The sequence below is a fragment of the Lygodium microphyllum genome, chromosome 27 (assembly GCF_053477565.2).
Source record: "Lygodium microphyllum isolate KBCC chromosome 27, Lygodium_microphyllum_v1.1.10, whole genome shotgun sequence".
Lineage (NCBI taxonomy): Eukaryota > Viridiplantae > Streptophyta > Polypodiopsida > Schizaeales > Lygodiaceae > Lygodium > Lygodium microphyllum.
The window spans coordinates 75,120,723-75,148,463 of record NC_141161.1 but is presented as its reverse complement, the minus strand read 5'-3'; the positions used below and the strand labels follow the sequence as shown (position 1 = coordinate 75,148,463).

Genomic DNA, 27,741 nt, shown 5'->3' with positions numbered 1-27,741 from the left:
AAGTGGAAGCTAGGTATAGTGTCCCTGAGAGAAATTAGAAGGTATCAATGCTCTTTTGATCTCATCATTGCGAAGGCAAGCTTCTCGAGACTTGTTGTTGTAAGACCTCTACCACATAGAAAGCAGGAGATGGTTTTTGGCACAAGGTCAAGATAGACCTAATCGCTTCACAAAAGAATGTCTTCATGCTCTAAAATGTGTTGCAGAGACCTTTTTAGTTGACTTGATGACTGATGGTCAGCATTGTGGAATACATGCGAAGCGCATCATTGTAACCCCCACGGACTTCCAACTTATAAGAAATCCTCAAGCAGTGAAGGATGCATTCGTTTCCAATGGAATGAACATAGTTTGTAATGCTATCTTTTTTGGCATAGTATTCTCCTTGTGCATTGGACATATGACTATGTCCCAGTGCAAAACTATTGTACGCACCCTTAAAGTATGAATTAAATTTTTACACTGTGATTTTCAATAGAATAATACGAGTGTACTCTAAACTCATAAATGTCCACTAATTTAAATATGTATTTTACAAAATCACCCACTGTGGAACCATCCATGTGCAGATTAAATTAACATGACACCCGAAAAGGACAGGTGTCCTCGTCAACTTCTCACACAAGGAATCCACCTTGTGTACGAGCCCCGGTAAATCAATATATTTTTACGAAATCCATTGTAAAACCTCACGGAATCCACCTTGGAATAAAGACTCATGAAATCCACTATGATCTCACGGAATCCACCCTGGAATATGTCTCCTGGCATCACACATATAAATGTGATATGACCTAATTAAATAACTAAAGAACGTCTATTGAGAGAAGCGGGTGGGTGGAACCCCTGACGGGTCCGTCCTTCTACAACAGGGTGATCCTAGAGAACTGGGAGACTTCTCACTAAGTTTATCGACGTCTAACCCTTAGGAATTGTTAGGTTAGAACCCCGATTCATGCCATTTTAGGGGACCGGAATGGGACCATGCCCTACAGGTAGAGAGGTTGAGCGGCGCATCCCTCTCATTTCCCATTCTCTTTGAACCAAGTATGGCATGGGTCTGCTTCGGCTTGGGTATCTCTGCATAAAGTAGGATGTCCATGATCTGGCATTAGAATGTTATCAGGAGACTTTGACCACTCGGGACCCAAATTTCAAGTCGATCCTAATAGATTCAGCCGCAAACATTCCGTTGCAAGGCGGACTCGAGAAACCCTAGGTGGCAAACCCCGTAACATTCCATGGGAGTACTTGGCAGTGTCGCTTAGATTCATCTCTCAATGGACAGCTAAAAACATGCTTGGACTATCGATAGGGGGCACATTATAGTTGATATCAAAGCAAAACTTCGTAATGATACGTGATTAATTAATGTATGGTTTGTAGACATATCCTAAATAGAATAACCTAAGTGGTATGGCTTGATTGTCATGCACCTTTTGCACCCACGAATACTAACATGCAAGCTTCTATAAGCCAAACAATGATAGCCAAACTTAGATCTTCTAGGCTATTGCATATTTCTTGCCTTACTCCTCCATACAAAAAGGCTATCATAGGACTGTGATTGCATATTTCTCAACGAAGTGCATGCAAGGAACACTACTGAAGTTATGGAGGAAGAGCATAACTCTTACCCTTCTAACCTCAAAGGGGCTATCATAGGAGTATGATTGCATATTTCTCAACAAAGTGTGTGCAAGGAATGCTATTGATGTTATGGAGAGCACAACTCTCACCCTCCCAAGTTCAAACAAAGCAACCACATCACGGTATCTAGTGCGCAACTTATCTACATATTTATTGATTACAAATTTAGAATCTCTCAACAAGCAAACACAACAAAGGTAAGACTAGATAAAATTGCAAGTGGCTTTAACAACACAAATGGTAAACAAAATATAAAACATTCAAAAGCATAAGAACAGACAACGGTAAGATGAGATAAAATTGTACGTGGCTTTAACACCACAAATGGTAGACAAAATATAAAGCATTCAAAAGCACAAGAATAGACATAACTATATATATTGAATGAGCCTTTTAACATGACTTAATATTGATAGGATATTCAAGATTCACAAAAACAAGTTCATATATGACCAATTTATCATTAATTGGTTAGAAATAATGGATACAACATATATAAGGGGATCAAGTATGATGGAAAAGGCATACAAAATTTAGAACTACAAGATTAGTCGTGATTTATGAAGCCTTATCTTATGTGAAGCATAGGCAACACAAAAGGCACAAAACACAAATATAAAAGAAACTAACAAGTCTCATGCATGTGCTAGGTCTATCACCCATTCTAGTCTACTCACGTACTCCAATTTAACCATGCAGGTTATAAGACATTTATATTCTAATTAATATGTTGTATAGTCTGGTAGACTTTGTACCCTTTGGTTGAGCTTTGGTCTTGGGCTTGTCACTTTTATATGGAATGAGCAAATTGGAAGCACACAACATTCAATTATGGTGTGAAGGCAAACTTCTTATAGAAATGTTGTGCAAGTGTGAGGCAGCTCCCAAAAGTAGAAAATTAAATAGCATACTTGATTATTGTGAGACAATTGGGGACACAAGCAACCTCAATTTGAGATAATTTTCCTTTTTTATTTGCTATCTGAAGAGTTTTAACGTAATTGCTCAAGGATTGCAACCAAATGCACAAAGACAAATGTGCATTTCTATAAATTGATACTACAAAGATACAAATATACACGAGATACATATATGTTATCAAAACGTTGTGAGTACGGTAGCATTTTAAAATCTAGTTGCATATAGTTAGCAAAGATGTATGGATATGTAGGGTGGAGGTTTCCACGAGGAGTTGTGCTTGATGCACCAGCGCGAATGTTATTGCAAGATGTGAGCATGGATCATACTGTGGGCATTCCTTAATCAAGTGATAGGAGTTTCGATCTGATTGGATATTGTTATTGAAGATGCATTGATGCGTAGGGTGGGGATTGCTAGGAGTGGTTTTGCACGATGCACCACCGCTGATGTTATTGCGGACATGTCCACATTGGTTTGATCATCGGGCATTCTCCAATCGTAACAATGGACAAGATTTGCAATCGTGAGCTCAAGGGTGGGTAGGGCAAAAGGCGCGCCAGGGCAGGTCCTCCTGCCTGAGCTAAAGGGAATCCACCAGAACTGTTGATTAGGATCTTGATCTCCGAGTGTCAAGAACCTCTCCGGTAAGAACCTATTAGGCTCCTTCCACGTGCCAGGGTCACTCGCAATCGCCCATATATTCACCATCAACCTTGTCCCCTTCGGAAGGCTGTATCCCATCACGTTGCAAGCCTCTGTGGCCATGTGCGGAACTAAAAGAGGTGCAGGTGCATGCAATCGCAGGGTCTCCTTCACAGTGGCAGCCACGTAAGGCAATTTCTCCAGGTCTGACACTTCAACGCTCCTCCCGCTTCCCACAACCTTCCCTATCTCAGCCTGAAGCTTCTTCAAAACCGTGGGGTTATTGAGGAGCTCTGCCATGGCCCAGTCCAATGTCGTAGACGTGGTGTCGATTCCGGCTCCAATCAAATCCTACATTCAAGCAAGAGTCGAAGGAGGAAACGACAAGCAAGTGAGATTCAAAGAAGTAAACAACAGGAACACACATACGTACGTAGAACAAATACTCATGCACTCACTCATCCACACACACTCGCTTTCAGATACATACACGTAGACAAACACACGCATTCTCTCTCTCTCTCTCTCTCTCTCTCACACACACACACACACTCTCTCTCTCTCTCGCTCTGTATGATCTCTCTGTGCGCGCTTTCGTGAGCATACCATCATACACCCCTTGACAGCCGAACGGCTGATGGAGGGATCCGAGAGAAACGCGTCGAGAATATCCACCGGAGGATTGTCATCCCCACGGCCTTTCAGGTGCCTGCGCTGCTCCTCGCGCTCCGATATCACGGATTCCCACAAGGCGTCGACGTCATGGTGCAACTTGTTCAGGGCTCTCTTCACACGCCGGTCCAGAAATCCGAGCCACGGGATGAAGTCGCCCACCACGGGTACCAGGAACAGGGTCGTCGACCTCTGGGCTAGCTCCTTCAAGTTGGCCCCGCCGCCCACCACCTCCGACATGGGCCGGCGGAGGATCATGCGGCACAAGAATTAGCTGCATCATTAAGGTGATGATCCATCATGACACGCACAAACACTTGTCACAGTTTTTATTGCATTCCGCCCAGTTTTCTAACATTATACCAACTACCTTTTTATATAGCTAGCGAGAGGGTTGAAAGGTGGTAGCCTTTCGAGTGTCAAGGAATGTCACGTAACCTACACTTGGACATTGAAGAGTTTCAAAGTGGCACCAACTTCTTGTAAGAGTCTTGTGTTAGGTGATCTCTTAGATTTGATAAGAAAGAATACTTTTTAATTTTAAAATCCAACATTATCTTTACTTTTTATTATTTAAAAGTTCACTTGGGTAACTCTCCAACCGAGGAGAAAACCCTTGAGCTTATGTGGCACAAGGAGGAGAGGTTTGGTATTCAAGAAATAAAGAGGGGTTTTTTGAAGGCTGGTTTAACAATGAAAAGAAAAAGGTGAGTCTTTGAAAAGTTGGGATGTTGAGCTCTTTTTCTCCCTCCCTCTCTCTCTCTCTCTCTCTCTCTCTCTCTCTCTCTCTCTCTCTCTCTCTCTCAAAGAAAAAGGTGAGTCTTTCATAATGCTAGGAGAATCTAGGCAAGAAGCGGTTAGTTTCTAATTTTTAGTATAACAAAAAGACCTTTAAAATCTCTTTTTAAAAACCTGTAAATTGTGAATATTGAAGGTTTTCATTTCGGCTATATATATGTATATGAATTCTTTTCCAATTGAAGATATGAGATGAAATGACTTTATAATGGTTGAAAATGTGCATACAATGTATTAATCTTCTAAAAATACATGCAAATGCATATAAACTATAAAAAGAGAGACTAATCTTCTTAATGAAATGATATTTTTATGGTTAAACATATGCATGCAAGTTATGCATCTTTTAAAAGCACCAACAGATATACATATACTATAAAAATATACACAATAACATATATACACATGCGTGCATGCATACGTATGTGAAAACACATGCACTCATGTGTGCACATATGCACACATACCCCTATATACATTAAAATATGAGCGAGATATATATATATATATATATATATATATATATATATATATATATATATATATATAGAGAGAGAGAGAGAGAGAGAGAGAGAGAGAGAGAGAGAGGGAAGACGAGAAAAATCAATGAGAAAAAGAGAGAGAACGCTATTTAAAAGAGAAGAAAGGAAATAAAAAAGAGGAGAGAGGATGGACACAAACTTATAAAACATGCATATACATACATACATACACATGTAGATACATACATCCATGCACATACACACACATGCACACATATATGCATGTATATATATATATATATATATATATATATATATATATGTACATACACATGCACACACATGGATACATAACATGCATGCATATGAGGTGAAAAAAGATGAGAGATAGGGGACTTGGGAAAAAAAAGAAAGGACACGAGAGAAAAATGGAGAGAGAAAGAGCGAGGACTGACTTATGAGACCAGATAATTAGAAACACATATATTGAGTACACACACATATCTACATGTATAGATACATATATGTACATACATACATGTGCATACACATGCACACACATCTGCACACAACATATACACACATGAGGTGAAAAAATATAAGAGACCAAGAACATGGGTGTGTGGGGGGGCGGGGAGAATGGAGATGAGAAAAATGAGGAGGGAAGAGAGGAGACACACACTTGTGAGACCACAAACATAGAAAAACATATATTAAACATGCATACATATATATGCATATGTGCTCACACACACACATACACGTATACACGTGCTCTCACACACACACACAGAAGAAGAAGAAGAAGAAGAACAAGAACAAGAACAAGAACAAGAGATGAAGGACAAGAGAGCAAGAACGAAAGAAGAAACAATAGAGAAAATAAAAGAGAGGGGAGAGAAAAATGATAAGCTTATGAGACTAGACAAGTGGACATATGCATATATATCACCTGCATACATACATACATGACTGGCTTCTTTGTGACTCAATCACCAATAAGCCTTCTTGCCATCTGAAACATGCATTAGGATGTGAAGTACCCTCATTGTTATTATCATTGGTCTTTCGAACCCCAAAGCAAAGCATGAAAAGAACACTAGCTCGTAATGCCAGAGTCTCTAGGTAGGAAGCGCCTAGCTTCTAATTATTAGTATAACAAAAAGACCTTTTAAATCTCTTTTTAAAAACCTGTAAATTGTGAATATCGAAGGTTTTCATTTCGATTATGAAAAATATCTTCATGAATATTGGGTGCACATTGAGAGTTAAAGAAGGTGCTGCATCTTCATCACCTTAGCTTTAAGACTTCAAAAACCTTTAAAGCCTAATTGGTGCATGCATTACAAAAATCATGAGGGTTAATGAAGGCTTCTTTACTATGTAGACATTGAAAAAGTTCAAAATGGATGCACATGTGAGATATGTCTATACACATGAGCTTTCCTTTACTATGTAGACTTTAAAAGTTTCAAAGGAGATGGATGCATGTTGTTTTAAGAGTCTTAAAAAAAGCTCACATCATTTTTTATACTCTTAAGACATGGAAAGTCAAAACAAGTGATGCCATGGCTTGACTTGACTCTTTGTTTGTCATACAAAATCAAGTGAACCTAATCATGTGACATATATTTCAAGATTCGTTGTTTTCCAAAGTCTAGTGATCAAGGATTGATGTGACATCATCATTACATGTACTAAAATGACAACAAAGAAAATCCTCATATTCACATGGGTATTGATGTATATCGAGTGATAAAAAAAGAAGATGACCTTTGTTGACTTAGCATCTTTAGTTTGAAGTATTGAGTAACAATCTAAGTTATCTAAAGCTAATTTTAATGTGCTTTCCATGATGTCCTTGAATTCAACAAATTCCATTGAAGAAGTTGCAGACAAAGAATATTACGGCATGCAAAAGTAGTTGTTACACATTTTCTTTTATATTTCCTTATACAACTTTTGAATGTACCTCATAGCTGTTATATAGAAGACACAAACCTTAATTTTTAGAATTTAAAAATGGCTACTCAATGACATGCATGTAATGACTCTAAGCCCCAAATTCATGACTCCCCAAGCTTAACGTCACTCACAATAAGTTGTGCATAATACAATGGGACTCATCTATGATGTAATAAATATTGAATTTTTATTACTTTCAAAATATAAGCTTCTTTTACATGAAATTCTAGTCAAGTTGTGCTCTTAAAATATGTGTGAAAATGAGATCCAAAGAAAACCCATAGGCTATAGAGCTATTTTGTTTGACCATAAGGGTTGATCCCAAATTCTGAATCATATGAGTACTTTATTAAGTTATTTAAAACTCATGGCATATAGAGCTATTTTGTGAAAATGAGATACAAAGAAGACCCATGAGCTATAGAGCTATTTTGTGTGGCTGTGAGGGTTAGTCTTGAATTCTCCATCATATGATCTTTTATCAAGTTATTTTGACAACTTATTCACAACACACACACACACACTCTCTCTCTCTCTATCTCCACATATATATATATATATACATCTATATACATATATATATGTACATATATATATACATATATACATATCTATATATATATATATATATACATATATACATATATATATATATATACATATATACATATATATATATATACATATATATATACATATATACATATATATATATGTATATATATATGCATAGAAACACGTACCCATATAATATGTATACGCATACCCTCTACAAAAAAAAACATATGAAATATTTCAATTTTCATGTTTCTTAGAGTTCCAAGCTCCTTTCTCTTTAGAGTTAGTCAAGGTCTAGTATGATACAATCCTCATGTACACCAACCAAAGAAAACTTTCACAAGTCACATGGTTTATTTGGGTGTGACATAAGACCTTTGATGGTCTCAAATTATCCATTATGAATCACAAGCATCAAGTAATTTGTACTAATTCTCTCCAAAAATTTAAGAAAATGAAATGTAAAGAAAACCTCTCTCTCTCTCTCTCTCTCTCTCTCATACACACATAAAAACTCTTGTACCTATTCAAGTGTCATAATTAAGCGTACCCTTTCCAAGTGGAATAAACTTAGTATGTAGTATAAACTCTATATTAGAAAATTTGGGAATTTTCATATGGTTTAGGAATTTCCAATATGGTTAATATTTGGCCACATGATCAAATCTTGTCCCCTTACTTGAAAGTGGACTCTACCCTAAATACCATATAGGTTGCCTATCCAAGTCTCACTTTGACATATGGGTTAAAATTTAGCCACATGGCCACATCTTTACCCCTTATTTGAAAGTGGGACTTGGGAGATTCCCAAAATCTCTAATATGGTGTTTATACGTATATTTTATTAATAATCGAACATGTACTTATTGAGTGACCCAACCTAAGATTTGACAAGTGGCCTAAACTTTATATATGAAATTTATGTTTTGTAATAATGTAACACACACTTATTGAACAATATCAAAATTCAAAGATGCCCTCTTTGAATGTAGCCTCAATTTAGTATATGCAATGCATGCTCTAAATTATTGTAATAGGTACTGCCAAACAACACAAAAATATACTCAAAAGTCTTCATAAGAGGAGAAACATTGACAAACTTAGCTGATACGATGGGGAGAATGCATAACCTTTTTGGTAGCCCATGGTAATAAAATGAAAGTCTCTTGCTATTGTACATTTAAACCATACATGAATATAGTATATATAGCAAATGGTTCATGAGTGATGAAAGTCTTGAATTGTAATGTGTATATCTACTTGAAAGTGGAAATATATTTTTTTAAATTTAACAAAAAAAACATTTTATAAACTTTCTCCAAGGCATGATCCACACAAATGCATTGATACTATGACAAAACGAATGTGATCACTTAATACAACTCAATATTTTGGAATATATCTTCATATTGGAATAACATCTCTCAATCTACTTAGATTACTACAATTACAAATCACAATTGATCTTTTCTTATGAAATATATAGCCACAAAATAATTGAATCACTTTACAAAATAAGCAATCAACAAACATTTTGATAATTGATTTTTTACCATGTGTAAGGAAACTAATTTTGAGTTCTATTATCCAAATCATAAACATGAGCAACTTTCACATACAAATACCATAACATAGGGTGAATTAAGACTTTCTAAAGAAATGTGTTGTACATATGTGTGTTTTATTTTGTGAGTGAGTTTCAAATTGAAACATCAAACTTGTAAAAGAGAGAGAGACACACACACACACACACAGAGAGAGAGAGAGAGAGAGAGAGAGAGAGAGAGAGAGAGAGAGAGAGAGAGAGAGAGAGAGAGAGAGAGAGAGAGAGAGAGAGAGAGAGAGAGAGAGAGAGAGAGAGAGATGTGTTGCTAAAGTTTAAGAGAAACAATGTAGGGCTCAAATTTGAAACTTCATAACCAAAACAAAGGACATAAAATATGTTGTAGCTCTATATATAACTTACAATGTCTTGACGTAGATCTTGCCTATATATATGTAGCTTGTGATCAATATGAGTCATTATTTTGGAATGTACTCTCTCTCTCTCTCTCTCTCTCTCTCTCTCTCTCTCTCTCTCTCAACATGGTGTTAAAGCCATCGTGATTTGATGCAAAGAAAAAGGGAAGAGAAGAAAGCATATCATGGAAACAATTGTCAAATGATCAATTTTATTCCATACTACATATGTTTTTTTTCCATATTTTTTCGATTAATTTCCATTTTTAAGATGTGATTTTGATAGTTTATTATGCAAAATCTTGCTATTTATTTAACAATTGCTCCAAACCTACATATTGTTATAGTGCAAATTCACCATTATAACTTGGGGTTTTTAAAAAAAAGCTTTAGAAGTTGAATTTGGCCAAGCAAAGGACAAAGTGAATTCTTGATTAACTTTTCATTGTGCCTTCTTCACTACAAGATATAGGCCTTATATCGACGTTAAAAGCGACGAAAATGTTCATAAAGAAATTTACCCTCGTCGTCGCAAAAAGCGTCGTTGTTGGCGACACCATAGAACAGTCAGTATTAGCATCGTTATCAACGTCGCTATTTGCGTCGGTATCAACGCCACTGACACCGATGCAAATAACGACGCTTTGCAACGCATTTTATGACGCTAATAGCGATGCATGTAGTAAATTTGTGATGCTAATAGTGACGGTAACAGGAATTTTTTTTTTGTGGCAGGGTAGCACATATAGCACTATGTGATTTATTTGGGCCATACAAAATAGTTTTAGAAATGTGTATAATGCTCGTGTAAATAAACACAAAGTGTACTTAAATCATAACACTGATACATGAAATAAATACATAACCGCATAATGAAAGCAACCGGTACAATCATGGCAAGATACTACTACTACATAGAAAATGTCTACACAGATCACGTGACCAAAAAAGAAGGATGTGTGAGCTCCAGGGATCCAAGGGCGAGCTATAGATCATTGCCATTTGAAACCTCGTCCCGCCGCAAAGTAGCATCGAATGAAATCTGCAAAAAAAGAAACAACTACACATAAGTCCACCATACAATAATGCATTCTAATTAAACATGGTAACTATGGACAAGAAAGATGAGTGACTTATAGGACCGCCACATCATAAAATCGGTTGATCAATGTAGTGAGACCGTGCCTCTCTGCATATCGAGTCTCAAGGCCGGTGGGATCACGATTTGTAATGGAGTACTGCAAAGAAAACAAAATACAACTGTTAGAAACACGATCGTCAGTACAAAGGATATTGCAAAAAAATAAGCAAGCAAAATAAAAGAAAAACTTAAAAAGTCCTCCAGATATGTCTTGTGGTCGCCACTTCCAAGATGATGGACCACTCCGGCCTCTAGTCGTACCCTCCCCGCCTCGCGCTGCTGTCTCCAACATCCTGGAGAATCTATAGCCTCCTCTTGGAGTCGGCGCCAATCGTCTGCATCTAGCCACTGGGGCTTTGAAGCCCCACTCTTGAGTGCCTTGCGTACGTTCGATCTTCTGTGTGACATTATGCATGCATGCACTCCACCATCCAGCCCGTACAAGACCTATCTACTGCAGTTGGTATTGGAAACTCCTCGTGCAAGGATGCTACTATGTAGTCCTTGCTCCCCTCTGGTATGTTCTTCCAATGATCCAAGATGTTGTGCCGAAAAACTTATTGGCACAACTCTCTCATGCGAGCCATCACCCTCCTCCCCTCATCATTCATGATGATGGCTCCTGACCTATCATCTACAAGGTAGGCATATCCCTCTGGGGTATGCCTAAGATGAGTCCTCTCCCACCTGCGACCATACTCCTGGGCATATCCAAGAGACCCCTGTACATCTGGTGTACCTACCGGGGTAGTATCTATCGGAGTAGCACCCATAGGGGTGTCACCTGCGGACGACTGAGCAAAAGATAGAGTGAGTGGAGTAGACGTCCCCACAGGTGTGACAAATCCCAGAGGTGACGCAACTCCAACAGAATGCTGAGACGGAGACACCGCGTTCGTACCTCCACAGCAACCACCTGAGCCATGCTCTCTCGAACCGCCAGAGAGAAAGGAGTAGCACTTGTATCCTGAGCCGATTGCAGTCTCACTACATTCTGATCTCTGCAGCATCCCCCTAAACCACTCCCTCCGTCTGGCCCAAGTTTAGAGCGTCAACCTCGTCTGCTAGAAACTGAAGCATCAGATCACGCCGAAGTAGATCTAATAGAGCGGCCTGACGGTGTTTGAGACAACTCCTGGTCCGCCATGTCTCTGAATCTCGCCATCTAATCTGGAGACGTACGCGTCAAGATCTCCTGCAACTCCTCATCACTCATCCCTCGACTCATCCTGATGATCTAAATATCCACAAAGATCACTTGCACAGACAAAAAATGATGTTAGCATAATCAATATAAATAATACAAAGCACGATAATATAAATCTTAAAAGAATGATCTTACTTAAAATGCATATCTTATGTACTCTTATAAGCGATTCGTCAATGAATTTAGTAGGTGGATGCTCCAAGTATAAAGTATTCTATGGTCCCATGTCAATCTTCTGACACAACTCCACATACACTGGAAGGTCGATAGACATGTCACCACAAAAGGATGAGTCCATCTCATTCTCAAAGAATTCTTGGACTCCTATATTTTCATCATTGTTATCCGATGCTGGCTCCTCTACATGCTTTAAGCTTTCGGTAACCTCCACCCCTTGCAATATCGACCCCTCTATTTGCATATTGTCCTCATCTATGCTCGGAACATTGCTTTGATCATATATTCTCGCACTTCGGGGAGATGAAGGTATAACATACCACCATCGAGGTTGTCGGGGGTTTGGATAGAAAATTATATGTTCACAATCACGTACAAGAGAGATTTAACTATTGTGACATGTACCATGTCGTAATATAATTAAAAAACACATGAGTTTATGCACCTGTTCACAATGGGCCGGCAACACAAACATGTCACGCAAATCCTTCCATTTTTTTTCGAAATATATTTTGAGAAATCCAGATGGACCTCGTCGAACTATTGCTCCATCTCCTTCAAGTACCACTTTGAACCAGTGCACATCGAATAGGATCATGGAGAAGCTACGGTAATCCACCGTGACAATACTTTGCAAGTTCCCAAAATACTCAATCTCATCTATAACCGTGTTTGGATCCATTGCTCGCCATCAGCTCTCTTGCTTGAACCTTGCCATGATACCACAATCTGTTGTGGAGTGCATTTTTTCAATACGCTCCATGTGGAAATGCCATCTGCGCGACCACGCTACACTATATATTTTGTACTGTACATTGAAACACTCAATTAGTTATCGCATATAAAATATAGATACGACAAATCCTAAACACGTCATCACCTTTGGACTACATCCCCTTGAGAATTCCCAGTCCTTCGTTGAGACCTCCGCCCCTTCGCGAGACGCTATGATCAAAGCTCCATGCAACCATCGTGTTGACATAAACCGCGGCATCTCCTCCATGCCCTCGGGATATCGAATCGGTCAATGGCGTGTACTACGTCGAAATTCAGATTACGCTTCCTCTTGATCTTTCCTAGCTTGCTACCACTACCACTACCACTACCACTACCACTATAATAAACGAGAAAAGAAGAAAAAACAACAACAACAACTACCACTACTACAATAACAACAAACAAGAAAAGAAGAAAAAACTACTACTACTACTACAACAACAAAACAACAAAAAACAAGAAAACTAAACAACAGTAAACAAGAAAAGAAAAGAAAAAACTACTACTACCACTACAACAAACAAGAAAACTATTACTACTACTACTAGTACTACTACTATAATTATGACTACGACGACTATGACTACCACAACAACTCTCTCTCTCTACTACTACCACTACCACTACAATAAACAAGGATAGAATAAAAATCAACAACAAAAATAACAACAACAACTACTACAACAACAACAAACAAGAAAAGAAGAAAAAACTACTACTACTACCACTACTACAACAACAACAAACAAGAAAACTAAACAACAATAAACAAGAAAAGAAAAAAACTACTACTACAACAAGAACAACAATAACAACAAATAAGAAAACCACCACCACTACTACTACTACAACCCCAACTACGACGACTACGACTACAACTACCACAACAACAAACCACTACCACTATAATAAACAAGAAAAGAAGAAAAAACAACAACAACAACAATAACAACAACTACTACTACTACTACTACACTAACAACAAACAAGAAAAGAAGAAAAAACTACTACTACAACAACAACAACAATAAAAAACAAGACAACTAAATAACAATAAATAAGAAAATAAAAAAAAACTACTACTACTACAATCACGACTACGATGACTACGACCATGACTACAACTACCACGACAACAACAAACTAGAAGAGAAGAAATTAAACAACAACTACTACTATCATTACCACTACCACTACTACTACTACAACTATCATAACAACAACAAACAAGAAAATAAGAAATTAAACAACAACTACCGCTACCGCTACCGCACTATTACTACCACTACCACTACTATGACAACCACAAAAATAACAAACAAGAAAATAAGAAATTAAACAACCACTACCACTACCACTACCACCACCACCACCACCACCACCACCACCACCACCACCACCACTACCACTACCACTACCACTACCACTACCACACTACCACTACTATGACAACCACAAAAACAACAAACAAGAAAATAAGAAATTAAACAACAACTACCGTTACCACCACCACCACCACCACAACAACAACAAATAAATAAAAAAAGAAATAAAATAACAACAATAATAACAACAACATCTCCCTCCTTCTCTCTCTCTCTCTCTCTCCCTCCCTCTCCCTCTCCCTCTCTTTCTTTCTGTAACGTGTTCGCTTGACCAATTGTGGGATAGGTCTTAGCAGCCCATCGGGAGGGGAGTCTAGAAAGCGCCACCTAGTACTGGCAAGGAATGTCACAGGGTTTTCAATCTAGGTCTTTCCAAGTTTGCCCCGAAGCAGAAGTATCCAGCCGTTCCCACTTAGGACAGACCTGAAGTCAGGGTTTCTTTGCTATCAGCCAAGTCTCTAGGAAATAGCTAGCATTGAGCTCCAGATGACCCGCTTTGAGTAGGAACAATAGAGTCGAAGCAGATTTATGCTGCACTTGGTTCATAGAGAATGGAAAACGAGAGGGATGCATCGCTCAACCTCTCTGCTCGTAGCGCATAGTCCCATTCCGGTCCCCTAAAATGACATGAATCGGGTTCTAACTTAACAATACCTAAAGTCATCCGACGGTAAATCCTTGTGAGAAGCCTCCAAGTTAATCTTTGTCTCCTACCCATACAGGAGAATTATGTATCCCTTTTGTCCAACAGAAGTACCCGGTCGAAATCTCATGGCACCGAAATTTCCATCCTTTATCTAGAATAGGATCTTCCAACATCCCAGACATTGGGCTCACAGGGATCTCCAACTCCATTCTGGACAGGCAAGGGGTGTCCAGAGCTCCACCTAACCCACAAGCGGTCCAGGAGTGAGATGCCATTTCCGTGGTTGGCCTTTTCACCACTCGATCATTGGCCTGTGAATCGAGCAGTGTCCTCTCGAGATAATCCGTGATGCAAACTTGGAGATGATCCACATCTGCAAAATATCCTTCCTTAATTAATCCATTTAAAATTCAAGCACAATCAAAGCAATCAGCCCTAATATCATCTTCTAGAAAAATATTCCTTTATTCCCATGGCAACTTGTCATTACAGACCCCTGCCATTCATTTGCCATCAACACAAGCCTTGGAATATTTATCCAAATCACAATGCAACAATCCCTTGATTGAAAGAAAAATATTTAGGGTGTTGTTCAATCAACCAACAAAACTAATTGTATTTTTCCCAAACAATACAATAATAGACGCGATAATAATTCCATCTCATATTCACTCTCCCCTTTGCAATGGGACCAAAGAGTAGAATTTACTTAATATTCTCTCCTTTAGCCTAAGGCATATGCTAAAGGTTCCAATACTATACATGACCTAAGTCCTATCATTCCAATGCAAATTAATCAATCTAGAAAAAGCATTTATGCCTCTTCTCTTAGTGACAATTATCTTTTAGCATTTTCCTACTATGCAATATTTTTTTCTTGGCTTTATCTTCCTTTCTCCTAAGGCAAGGAGTCGCATGTCATCGATGTAAAATTTACATAATTTCTCCCATGTATGTACCGTGTATATGCATTTGCAAACTTTAAACAATATTATCCTCGGTAAACATTAATCAAGGACTCATCGATGCTCAATACTTTAGTGTCCCATATGTTGCTTATGCTATGCATGGATTCATCACATAGCAACTAGATGCAATTTAACTCCCTTTGATACAAGCACTTCACAAACTTCATCTTTGAATATTTGAGATGTGATTTATCCTTTTCAATGACCTATTCTAGCACCACAACGTACGGAGCCTAATGCATCTCTTGTGAGCATTAAAACAAGCATCTATCAATTTAAAAATACATTACTTACGACCTGTACGGCAAATTGGATTGATAGTGATGCCTTCGCTCGAAGCTCTGCTGGTTGTAGGATTGTCATCTGCACGCGACATTCTTCGCTTGGAGGCCATCTTCCGCAAGTAAACTCAAGAGATTAAGAAGGTGGAATAGATTCGAGATGGGAGAGCGAAAGAGAAGATGGTTAAATCGAGAATCGAGATAGAAGGAAATTGTGCAGCCTCTGGGGGTAACTCTTCTCTCTCTCTCTCTCTCTCTCTCAAGATCTCTCTCACAATCTCTTGGAGGGGTATACTCTCTCTCTCCCTCTCTCTTGCAGCCTTTTAGGGTCTCCTTATGCCTCCTTATGCCTCTCCCATGCCTCCTATTTATAATAAATTAGAGAGGAGGGGATAAGCCTGAGAACAAGAGTGGGGGGGCTCTTAGAAGACTCAGTGATCTGACGTTCAAATCATAAATCTGATGGTTGCATTGGCTTGAAAAGGGGGGTAAAACTCCAAGACACTTGATTAGAAAGCTCTTAGTTCACTCCTTTTTTTCTCTGTTCGAAGTGTTGTCTACTGCCTGTAGACTGCTATCGCGGTGCCCGCGATTTCACAAATAAATTTTCTTTATTTTTCTTTTTATAAATTCTCCAAAACTAACTAAAACATCACTTGTCTTTTCTTTTAAATGGCATTGTCGTACTGCTGCGCATCCGAGGTGTGGAATTCACCAAAAAGTTGTGTGTGTGACGTTTGTTACTTTGTACATACTTAGTTGTTGTGTTTGCATTTTTGTTCTGCGTGGGCAATATAGTAGAGAGGGGTCTGGAAACATGAAGGGGAGAAGCCGAGAAGACATCCGGACTTGCTGATGTCCATTTGTGCGAAGTTTCTGTCAGCTTTATAATCTCCAAAGTATAACACCAAGACATGTTACCTCTGATGATCCTTGCAAGTCTCGTTTAAAGGTTGAGATAGACTTGGCATATAGTACTATATGCTCAAGAAATGGGCTAAGATCCAAAGCTTGCATGCTGAAAGATAACCTAGATTGTGCTGAAGATACCCTTGGAAAGACCAGCTTGGTGCAAAATGTGTCAGGTGGGTTTTCTGGTCAAGCAGAGTCTAGTTCAGGCTTTTTGGGTACATAGGAACATTCATGTGCTTCTTTATCAGCTAGAGAGGGGTTCCCTTCAAAAAAACAAGATGTCATTGGAGATGTTGCAGGCCCTGGATTTGTTACTGCTCGTCAACTGCTAGGGGTCTCTTCCTTAGAACAGGGACAGGGAAGAGCGGCATCAAAATGAAAATTATCATCAATTAATGACTCAGCTGAAGTGCTCAACGATCTAGAGTCTTAATTCCAACTAGAAGTCAAAGATCAAGGAGGAGCAAACATCTTTCTATAGGTGCAAGGACCTCAAGGTCCATTGATGTTGATGCTTTAGAGTCCCCGAATAGTATATGCTTAGAGGATGATCAAGAGTCACAAAAGGCAAGGCTTTGCAAGTGCTTGGGCCAGGATTTTCTGCCTTACATGGATATTGTCATAGGCCCAGCTATTATTCCTGAATGGTGGTATCTATAAAAAAGATATCATTATACCATGGATTGATGAAGCAGAGGAATTCCTTTCATGGTAAATTGCAAAAGGACAGAGGATGCATAGGCCCAGTGATGCTTCTTCTACTGCAAAGAAAGCACTCAAAGCAAGCACACTAGGTTGCATTATGTCTTGATCCACATTATGCAAGATGTTTTGCTTCTTCTATTGCAATGAAAGTCATCAATGCAGGCCAGACTGGCTTTAATGGGGAAGAGCATCTCAATCAACATGGTGTAAGAAGATTATGCTGAGTGTTTGCATGCTTATACATCCCAACTGCACTCAGAGTCTCCTGCTGTGTTGACAATTATATTTCCATGATGATTGTGGAATGCAAGAGTTGATAAGCATCCTGCAGGACTGTAGGCGGAAGAAGAACCCCAATTATGCCAAGCAATTACATGCCTATATGCACCAACAAAATCTGGAGTCCAATCCAGTCATTGGAAATTATCTTGTCCCTATACTTGTGGAATGCAGGAGTTTGCTGGATGCCCAACATGTTTCTGATAGGCTACCTGCACTTGTTACATCATATGCTGAAATTAGCCCACTTTCCTAGGGAAAAAGGGGCTACTTTTCTGGAAAAAGGGGAAGCTTTTTGAATTACGATGGAGGGACGGGGCGAATTCACAAAAGCTGACGAAGATCACAAAACCTGTTGAAGACAAATGATGGAGAGAGAGACGCATTAAGGCTGTTGCAAATTCTATGCCAGCTACATTCCTACGTGTTGTTGGTAGTGAACTTATACAGAAGTACCTTGGAGATGGAGCAAAGCTGGTCAGAGAGTCTTTTAGAGTTGTCGATGACCTTTCCCCATCAATAGTTTTCATTGATGAGATTGATGCTGTTGGTACCAAGCGCTAGGATTCACTTTCTGGAGGTGAACGCGAGATTCAGCGTGTCACAACTCTATAGAAACAGAATTTGTATCATTTTTCATTAATTTGTCTATATAATGATTTATTAAATTTATTTCCTTTGCACTAATTAGATATAAAGAAAAGTGCATTGGAGCTGGCCACTGATGAGTGGTCACAGGTTATGGTGGACCCACGCGGTGGGTTAGAGAAAAGATAGTTCACACTTCCACCTATATGACCCGATTGGGCGCCTCTGACTAGAACTCACGCATATCAGGGTTAGACTCGCACACAGAAAGGATTGATGCCTTGAAGTGTGGGCTAGATCCACGAGAACAGACAGTTACAATCAACAAGATGGCATGATCATGAAATGCTTGTATAATGTGCATGTGTGGGCTGAAAGCTTGAAATGCACATTTATTTGCATAGGAAAGTCACATGAAGATTCGGATACCATTTTTGCGATGTACACGGAAAAAGCTTTCATATGATACCCATATTGGGGGGGGGGGGTCCCTAAATTTTAGGAGATTCCTAAATTTTAGGAGGTCCCTAAATTTTAGGAGCCTCGAATTAGCTTAAAAATGCTAGTCCTAAAAAATAGGGATGTCACTCTAAAAATAGTAAGTTCTGTACTCTGACTGTGCTTACTAAATTTGGTTGTTTCTATTCTTGACAGTATTCAACCCAAAAAGGAAGGCCATAGAGAAGAGACAAGTGTCAAGACACTTGTCACACAAGTTTCCAAGTGTCCCACCACTTGTCACATCCCATGACATGTGGCTGGACACTTGTCTTGTGCTACTCCACTTTCCCCTTTTGTACTAGCTCTCCCCTCTCCTATAAATAAGAGCTCGTTTTTCTTCATTCATCATCATTTTTCTTTGCTGTAAACTCATGAACAGCACCCACAGATAGCCAGAAACTGGCCCCATCCATCCCCATCATCATTCCCCACTTCTCCATTATCAAATTCCTCCATATTCCCTCTTCTATCACTGTTTTTTTTTTACAAGACAGCAAGCCTGTAAATTCATTATAGCACCTCCTTCTCGAGCTCTTTCTTCCATTTTAGCTACAAGAAGTAAGCCCTATCCATGTACTGCTGATCAACGATGGAGAAAGGCTGAATTTCCCTTTTTCTTCTCTCATATTGTAAAGAAATCAGTTCTTATCATTGCATAATAGATAATGCATGTGTGTTTGTACATCTTTGCATGATCTTGTGAGAGTGAGAATTACTTCTTCTCACTCTCAGGTTGATTGTAACTGAGCTCTTCCCTAAGGGACTTGGGTTGAGCAGAAATACATTCCTTCGGGGGGGTTGCCCATCTTCAACCCTCAATTTTGTCTCCATTACTTTTACATTTTCATGGCTGTAATTTTGTGAGAAATTTTCATTTTCAGCTTTAAGTGTTCATTCTCTTTTATATTAAATCTCGAAAACAAGCGAATATCATAATTGTTAAGCATACTACATTGTTCGGGGCGTTTACAGTGGTATCAGAGCTTTGGCTCGGTCCTCACCCCCAACACTGGTAGTGCTTACAACTATAAGTTTGTTTGTTTTCAGCCCTTGCATTGAGTGCTTGAGCATACATTTTTTTTCCTTTAGTCTCAATGGATCAATCAAGTGCTATCCTTCAAGCCATTCAAAGTCTTAGAGAGGAGAATCAGCAAATTCGTGATCAACTTCTCAAACTAGAAAAAGTTGAGAATCCCAAAGAATTCAAGGAAAGAAGCCCATCTACTTCAAGGAGACAAAGCCATACCAATGAAAGGAGCCGATCAAGAAGTCTAACTACTTCTAAGAGGCAGTCCCATTCTACTTCAAGACAAAGAAAGAGATCGCATCGAAGCTCATCCTGTTCTTCAAAGTCATCTGGCGCCTATTCTGATGGATCCTCTTCTAGTAATGAGGAGTCACACCCTTCTCGTGGAAGACCTCATCGTCGTCAAAGGCGTCGACATTCTTCACCCTCGTCTCCATCTCCATCCCCATCAAGCACTTCATCATCTTCAACCTCAAGATCCGAGCATGGACGAAGGCATAAGAAGAAGAAGAAGACTAAGTCACTATCTCAACTTGAAAAGAAGATCAAGTTCAGTATGTATGATGGTTCCCGAAATCCTGATCTTCTTCTGAAGTTTATTCGTCAATTTCAAATTTTGTATGGTCGTGACAAGTATAAAGAAAAAGAAAAGATTAAGTTTGCAGCTTTACATTTAACCGACTTAGCCCATACTTGGTGGACGGGGTTGGAATATGATCATGCTGCCCCAAAATCATGGCGGTCCTTTGTTCGCCTGATACAAAGCCAATTTCTTCCTGTTCATTTCAAAAGAGATGTAAAAATGGAATGGGATCGGCTTTGGCAAAGGAAAAATGAGTCACTTGGTGACTATACCAAGAGATTTTGGGAGCTACTTTTGAAGGTCCAACATTTCAAGAAGATTAGCAGTTCGGAAAAGCTTAGGAAGTTTCAAGGAGGTTTGCATTTTAAACTTCGTACTGCTCTTAATCATTATCATTGTTCTAGTCTTAGGGAACTCATTGACCATGCTGAGACATGGGAAATGGAGCACAATGGCAACAAATCATTCCAAAAGAATGATAAGAAGAGAGTAGCTGATGATGAGGAGTATTCAGCCCCAAATGAAGGACAAAAACAGTCGCAAAAGCAGCCATCAAATCAAAAGAAGATGAAGCCCTATGCACCTCCTAATGCTCCTCAATTTCGCTCCAATCTATACCCACAAGCAAAGCAACTTTCCGAAGAAGAAAAGCAACGCTTCATGAAAGAAGGAAAGTGCTTTAAATGTGGACAAACAGGCCACATAGCGAAGCAATGTCCAAACAAGGGACAAAGCAAGGTTTCTGATAACAAGCCTAAGTCGCCAGTGAAAATCAATGCTATCAGTGATGTAGTTGCAAACACAACTCACACTCCAGAGAAGCACAAATTATTAAAAGCTTGGGGACAGTTAGAAGGTAAGCAAGCACTATTCTTGATAGATCTTGGGGCGAATGAAAATATCATTTCCTTGCAATTAGCTAAAGAGCTTGGATTAAAGAATGAAGAGATGGACACTCCGGCAGAAGTTCACCAAGCTTTAAATGCTGATGAAGGTGACACAGTGAAGACTGTGATACCCTACATTGGCAAGCTCAAGTTTCAAATTCAAGGCTACAGTGATGAAGATACCTTCTGTATCGGAGACCTTGATGGTTGCGATGTGATTCTTGGCATGCCCTGGAATCATAGAGTAGATTCAACCATCTTCTCTCAGAAAAAGAAGGTAGAACTCACCAACAAAGGCAAGAAGTACGAGATCCAAGCTGGAGTTTCTGGAGACACCATACCTATGGTAAGCCATATGCAAGTCTCTAGAGCAATTAAGGATTGTGTTCAATGTTGTCTGCTTTATGTCACTGATGTAAAAGATAATATGAATGCTGAAAACCAAGAGCAACTTCAGCTCTTGGAAAAGTATAAAGATTGTTTTTCGGAAGATCTTCCTTATCAGCTTCCCCCAGAAAGGCCAGAAGACCATCATATTGATATTATCCCGGGCAGTTCTCCTCCTAATATAGCACCATACCGTGTGAGCCGTCCTCAACAAGAAGAAATCAGAAAGCAAGTCGAAGACCTACTCAACCGTGGGCTAATTAGGCCAAGTAGCTCACCATTTTGTTCACCAGTTCTTCTTGTTCAAAAGAAAGATGGCACATTCAGGATGTGCATTGATTATCGAGCCCTCAACAAAATCACTGTGAAGAATCGGTTTCCTATTCCTAGAATTGACGACATTTTGGATCGTCTAGGAGGCTCAAAGGTTTTCAGCCGCATTGATCTAAAGAGTGGTTATCATCAAATTAGGGTAATACCACAAGATGTACACAAAACTGCTTTCCGCACTTCATACGGTCTTTATGAATTCTTGGTGGTTCCTTTCGGATTAACCAATGCACCAGCCACCTTTAATCGAATGATGGAGCGCATCTTTAGAGAGCATCGACAATATGTCGGTACTTTCTTTGATGATATTCTTGTCTTTAGCAAGAATGAAGAGGAGCATCATCAACACTTGGAAATTGTTCTACAATTACTACAACAAAATCAACTCTTGGTAAATGGTAAAAAGAGTGAATTTTTCATGCATAAAATAAATTACCTTGGGCATGTCATCTCTTCTGAAGGGATTCAGATGGATCCTGAAAAGATCAGGATAATCCAAGAATGGCCTCATCTTCGTGATGTACATGAGGTGCGATCGTTTCTTGGCTTATGTTCTTATTACCGCCGCTTCATCAAGCATTTTGCACATATGGCTTCTCCACTTCATGACCTTACAAAGAAGAAGATCTCTTTCCAATGGAAGGAAAAAGAGAAGGCAGCCTTCACAAGGCTGAAAGCAGCTCTTACTTCTGGACCTGTTCTTATCATTCCAGATCTGGTAAAACCATTTGTGGTGGAAGCAGATGCTTGCGGTGATTGTATTGGTGCAGTGCTAAATCAAGAAGGCCATGCCGTAGCCTTTGAAAGCCGCCGTCTAAATGATGTGGAGAAAAGGTATGACATTTATGAAAAGGAGCTCTTAGCAGTGGCTCATGCTTTAAAGATATGGAAACATTATCTTTTAGGCAATGAATTCCTTATTAAAACCGATCATCAAAGCTTGAAGTATTTCAAGACTCAAAAGCATTTGCAGGAGAAACATGCAAGATGGGAAAATTTCTTGTCTATGTTTCATTTTCAAATTATGTACACTCTAGGGAAACAAAATGTAGTTGCTGATGCACTTTCTAGAGTGCCTCGCATTGCAACTATTACAGTGGCTCATCATGAAGATTTTCAAACGATGAAGAATACTTATGATGAAGATATTGATTTTGCAGCAATTTGGTCAAATTTACAGCAAGGAGATTCTCATCTAGATTATTCCATCAAAGACGGTTACCTTCTCATGAACAATCGCCTTTGTGTCACTCTTCCTGTTCGACAAAAGGTGCTTAAAGAAAGTCATGAACCCCCTTATGCAGGGCATAGAGGGAGGGCAGCCACTCTAAGTGCAATTGAGCGCTACTTTTATTGGCCAACATTACGAAAAGATACACATAACTTCATTGAGGCTTGTCTGGTATGCCAAAAATCCAAATATGATAGGCAGAAGATTCCAGGATTGTTACAACCTCTTCCAGTGCCCAAAGATCCATGGGAATCTATCACAATGGATTTCATCTCAGGTATTCCAAGAACACCTCAAGGTCATGATATGATTTGGGTCATAATTGATAGATTCAGCAAACAATCACATTTTATTCCATGTCATAAAACATTGAAATCCGCACAAGCTGCAAGACTTTTCATTCAACATATCTTCAGATTACATGGTATGCCTTGTGAGATCATTTCAAATAGAGACTCCAAATTCACAAGTAACTTTTGGCATGCTTTATTTGAGAATTTGGGAACCACTTTAAAGTTCTCTTCAGCTTTTCATCCTCAAACTGACGGCCAAACAGAGGTGATGAATCTCACTCTTTTGGATATGTTGAAAGCTTATGTTAGTGAACATAAGTCACAATGGGAGAAATATCTTCCATTATTGGAGTTTGCTTACAACAATACAGTGCACTCATCCACAGGGAAAGCTCCAAATGAAATAGTACAGGGTAAAGTGATTCCTCCTCCAATTATTCGCACTAAAGATAAGATTTTTGCTGCTGATGAGTTTGCTTCAGATTTAAAAACAACAATGGATCAAGTTCGAGCCACTATCAAAGTGGCCCAAGAGCGACAAAAGAAGCAAGCAGATAAACGAAGAAGACCTTTGGCTTTTGAAAAAGGTCAATATGTCTTGCTAAAGTTTGATAAAAGCAGGCTCAAACAAGGTTCTGGTCAAAATTCATCTTTTCCAAAGCTCTCCAGTACATACTTTGGACCCTTCAAAGTGATTGAGAAAATAAATGAAGTTTCTTATCGACTTGAGCTTCCTACTCATTGGAAAATACACAATGCTTTTCATGTAAGTTTGCTAAAACCTTATATAGGACCAGAACCAAAGGAACCCATTACTGAAGATCCCCCAGAAGTTGAAGAAACAGAGCAACTCTTGGAACCTGAAAAGATTTTGTTTCTCAAGGATCGAACCACGAGAAGTGGCCTTGTGACACGAAAATTCTTACTAAAATTCAAGAATCTACCCACAACAGATGCACAGTGGGTAGATGAAAAATTCATGAAGGATTACCCAAATATTCTACAGCAATATCAAGAAGCTTTTCAGCTGAGGACAGCTGAATAAAAGCCAGAGGGCTGTCACAACTCTATAGAAACAGAATTTGTATCCTTTTTCATTAATTTGTCTATATAATGATTTATTAAATTTATTTCCTTTGCACTAATTAGATATAAAGAAAAGTGCATTGGAGCTGGCCACTGATGAGTGGTCACAGGTTATGGTGGACCCACGCGGTGGGTTAGAGAAAATATAGTTCACACTTCCACCTATATGACCCGATTGGGCGCCTCTGACTAGAACTCACGCATATCAGGGTTAGAATCGCACACAGAAAGGATTGATGCCTTGAAGTGTGGGCTAGATCCACGAGAACAGACAGTTACAATCAACAAGATGGCATGATCATGAAATGCTTGTATAATGTGCATGTGTGGGCTGAAAGCTTGAAATGCACATTTCTTTGCATAGGAAAGTCACATGAAGATTCGGATACCATTTTTGCGATGTACACGGAAAAAGCTTTCATATGATACCCATATTGGGGGGGTCCCTAAATTTTAGGAGATTCCTAAATTTTAGGAGGTCCCTAAATTTTAGGAGCCTCGAATTAGCTTAAAAATGCTAGTCCTAAAAAATAGGGATGTCATTCTAAAAATAGTAAGTTCTGTACTCTGACTGTGCTTACTAAATTTGGTTGTTTCTATTCTTGACAGTATTCAACCCAAAAAGGAAGGCCATAGAGAAGAGACAAGTGTCAAGACACTTGTCACACAAGTTTCCAAGTGTCCCACCACTTGTCACATCTCATGACATGTGGCTGGACACTTGTCTTGTGCTACTCCACTTTCCCCTTTTGTACTAGCTCTCCCCTCTCCTATAAATAAGAGCTCGTTTTTCTTCATTCATCATCATTTTTCTTTGCTGTAAACTCATGAACAGCACCCACAGATAGCCAGAAACTGGCCCCATCCATCCCCATCATCATTCCCCACTTCTCCATTATCAAATTCCTCCATATTCCCTCTTCTATCACTGTTTTTTTTTTACAAGACAGCAAGCCTGTAAATTCATTACAGCACTTCCTTCTCGAGCTCTTTCTTCCATTTTAGCTATAAGAAGTAAGCCCTATCCATGTACTGCTGATCAACGATGGAGAAAGGCTGAATTTCCCTTTTTCTTCTCTCATATTGTAAAGAAATCAGTTCTTATCATTGCATAATAGATAATGCATGTGTGTTTGTACATCTTTGCATGATCTTGTGAGAGTGAGAATTACTTCTTCTCACTCTCAGGTTGATTGTAACTGAGCTCTTCCCTAAGGGACTTGGGTTGAGCAGAAATACATTCCTTCGGGGGGGGTTGCCCATCTTCAACCCTCAATTTTGTCTCCATTACTTTTACATTTTCATGGCTGTAATTTTGTGAGCAATTTTCATTTTCAGCTTTAAGTGTTCATTCTCTTTTATATTAAATCTCGAAAACAAGCGAATATCATAATTGTTAAGCATACTACATTGTTCGGGGCGTTTACACAGCGGACTATGCTGGAACTTCATAACCAGCTTGATGAGTTGCTACCAACGTGCGCTATTCCAATCTATCACAGCATTGTCACCATGGACCCCTACAAGTTCTGCCCGTCCAGTGCTTACAACTCCCCCTTCTTCACCACAAACTCAGGTGCTCGAGTATGGAACAACAATTCATCCTTGACTGTCGGCGCCAGAGGTCCTATTCTTGTGGAGGACTATCATCTGGTTAAAAAGCTTGCTCAGTTTGACCGTGAGAGGAGTCCTGAACGTGTTGTCCACGCTAGAGGTGCCAGCGCAAAGGGCTTCTTTGAAATGACTCATGATATTTCACACCTCACATGTGCAGATTTCCTACGTGCTCCTGAGACGCGGTTTTGCTGTGAAATTCTACACTAGAGAAGACAACTTTGACATGATTGGCAATAACTTTCTGGTGTTCCTGACACAGTGGAAAAGGGGTCACTTATTCAGAGCTACTGCTGCAGATCTAGAACCAGTGTATTGACTTGGGTAATCTATATCATTTTGCAAAAGGTGGAAAGGGCCATTGCAGCTGAGTGAACAGTACTTCCTGACTACAAGTTTACTTTTGGGTGAGTACTCCAGATCTCACATTAGAGTCCTCCATAGGCTGGTCAGCATAGGGGAGGCTAGAAGGATTATGGAGGTTGTTTAGTCTGAATAGCAGTGTCAATCAAGGTACTAGATTGATCTGGACGCATCATCATGCAAGATTCGGGAAGCTGTTCAGAAGAAAATGCAATGCCAGAGGTGATCAGAGTCTATCATGTAAGATTCAGAGGTTTTTGATGTGGGAGAGGGGATCACCATAGACCTGGAGCTGATCCAGTACAATGGTGCAGAAGAGATTCTTGTAAATTGGATTTGCCAGTCATTCCCTTTTCTTGCCAGCCTATTTTACGAGGAATATCACCACAGAGTAGCTAGCAGAGGAGAGTATAATATCCTTGATGCAATTGCTCGTTTGACCATGCAGTGTCATGCGAATTAGAGTTCTGTATTGGGTCGCATCTAGCACCTATAGATGTTTCTCAGATTAACATTTAGTACTAAACCTCTTCAAGAAGGCTGGAAGGGCAACTATTTTTCGCATTCTCATGTATGTTGGAGTTTGTGACGTCCAGTATTAATCAGCTTTGCGAAACTTTCAAGAGCCATGTGCAGATGCCATAATCCATTCGTATTGTAATGCTGTCATGAAATCTGAAGGATTAACCGTATTTTCCATGGAAGATACTCCCCATAATCACATGT

At 39.3% G+C, this 27,741-nt stretch overlaps 1 protein-coding gene across 1 annotated transcript; it reads right to left on the bottom strand.

Moving 5' to 3' along the window:
• Nucleotides 1-2,673: 2,673 nt before the first annotated feature.
• On the bottom strand, nt 2,674-4,220 carry LOC148012477 (cytochrome P450 71AU50-like). The gene is made up of 2 exons (XM_087669030.1): nt 3,820-4,220; nt 2,674-3,564 (listed from the first exon to the last, which is right to left on the bottom strand). Exons 1-2 carry the CDS (start codon nt 4,141-4,143, stop codon nt 2,914-2,916), a joined length of 975 nt encoding a protein of 324 aa, XP_087525156.1. The 5' UTR covers nt 4,144-4,220; the 3' UTR covers nt 2,674-2,913.
• Between the last annotated feature and the right edge of the window lie 23,521 nt (nt 4,221-27,741).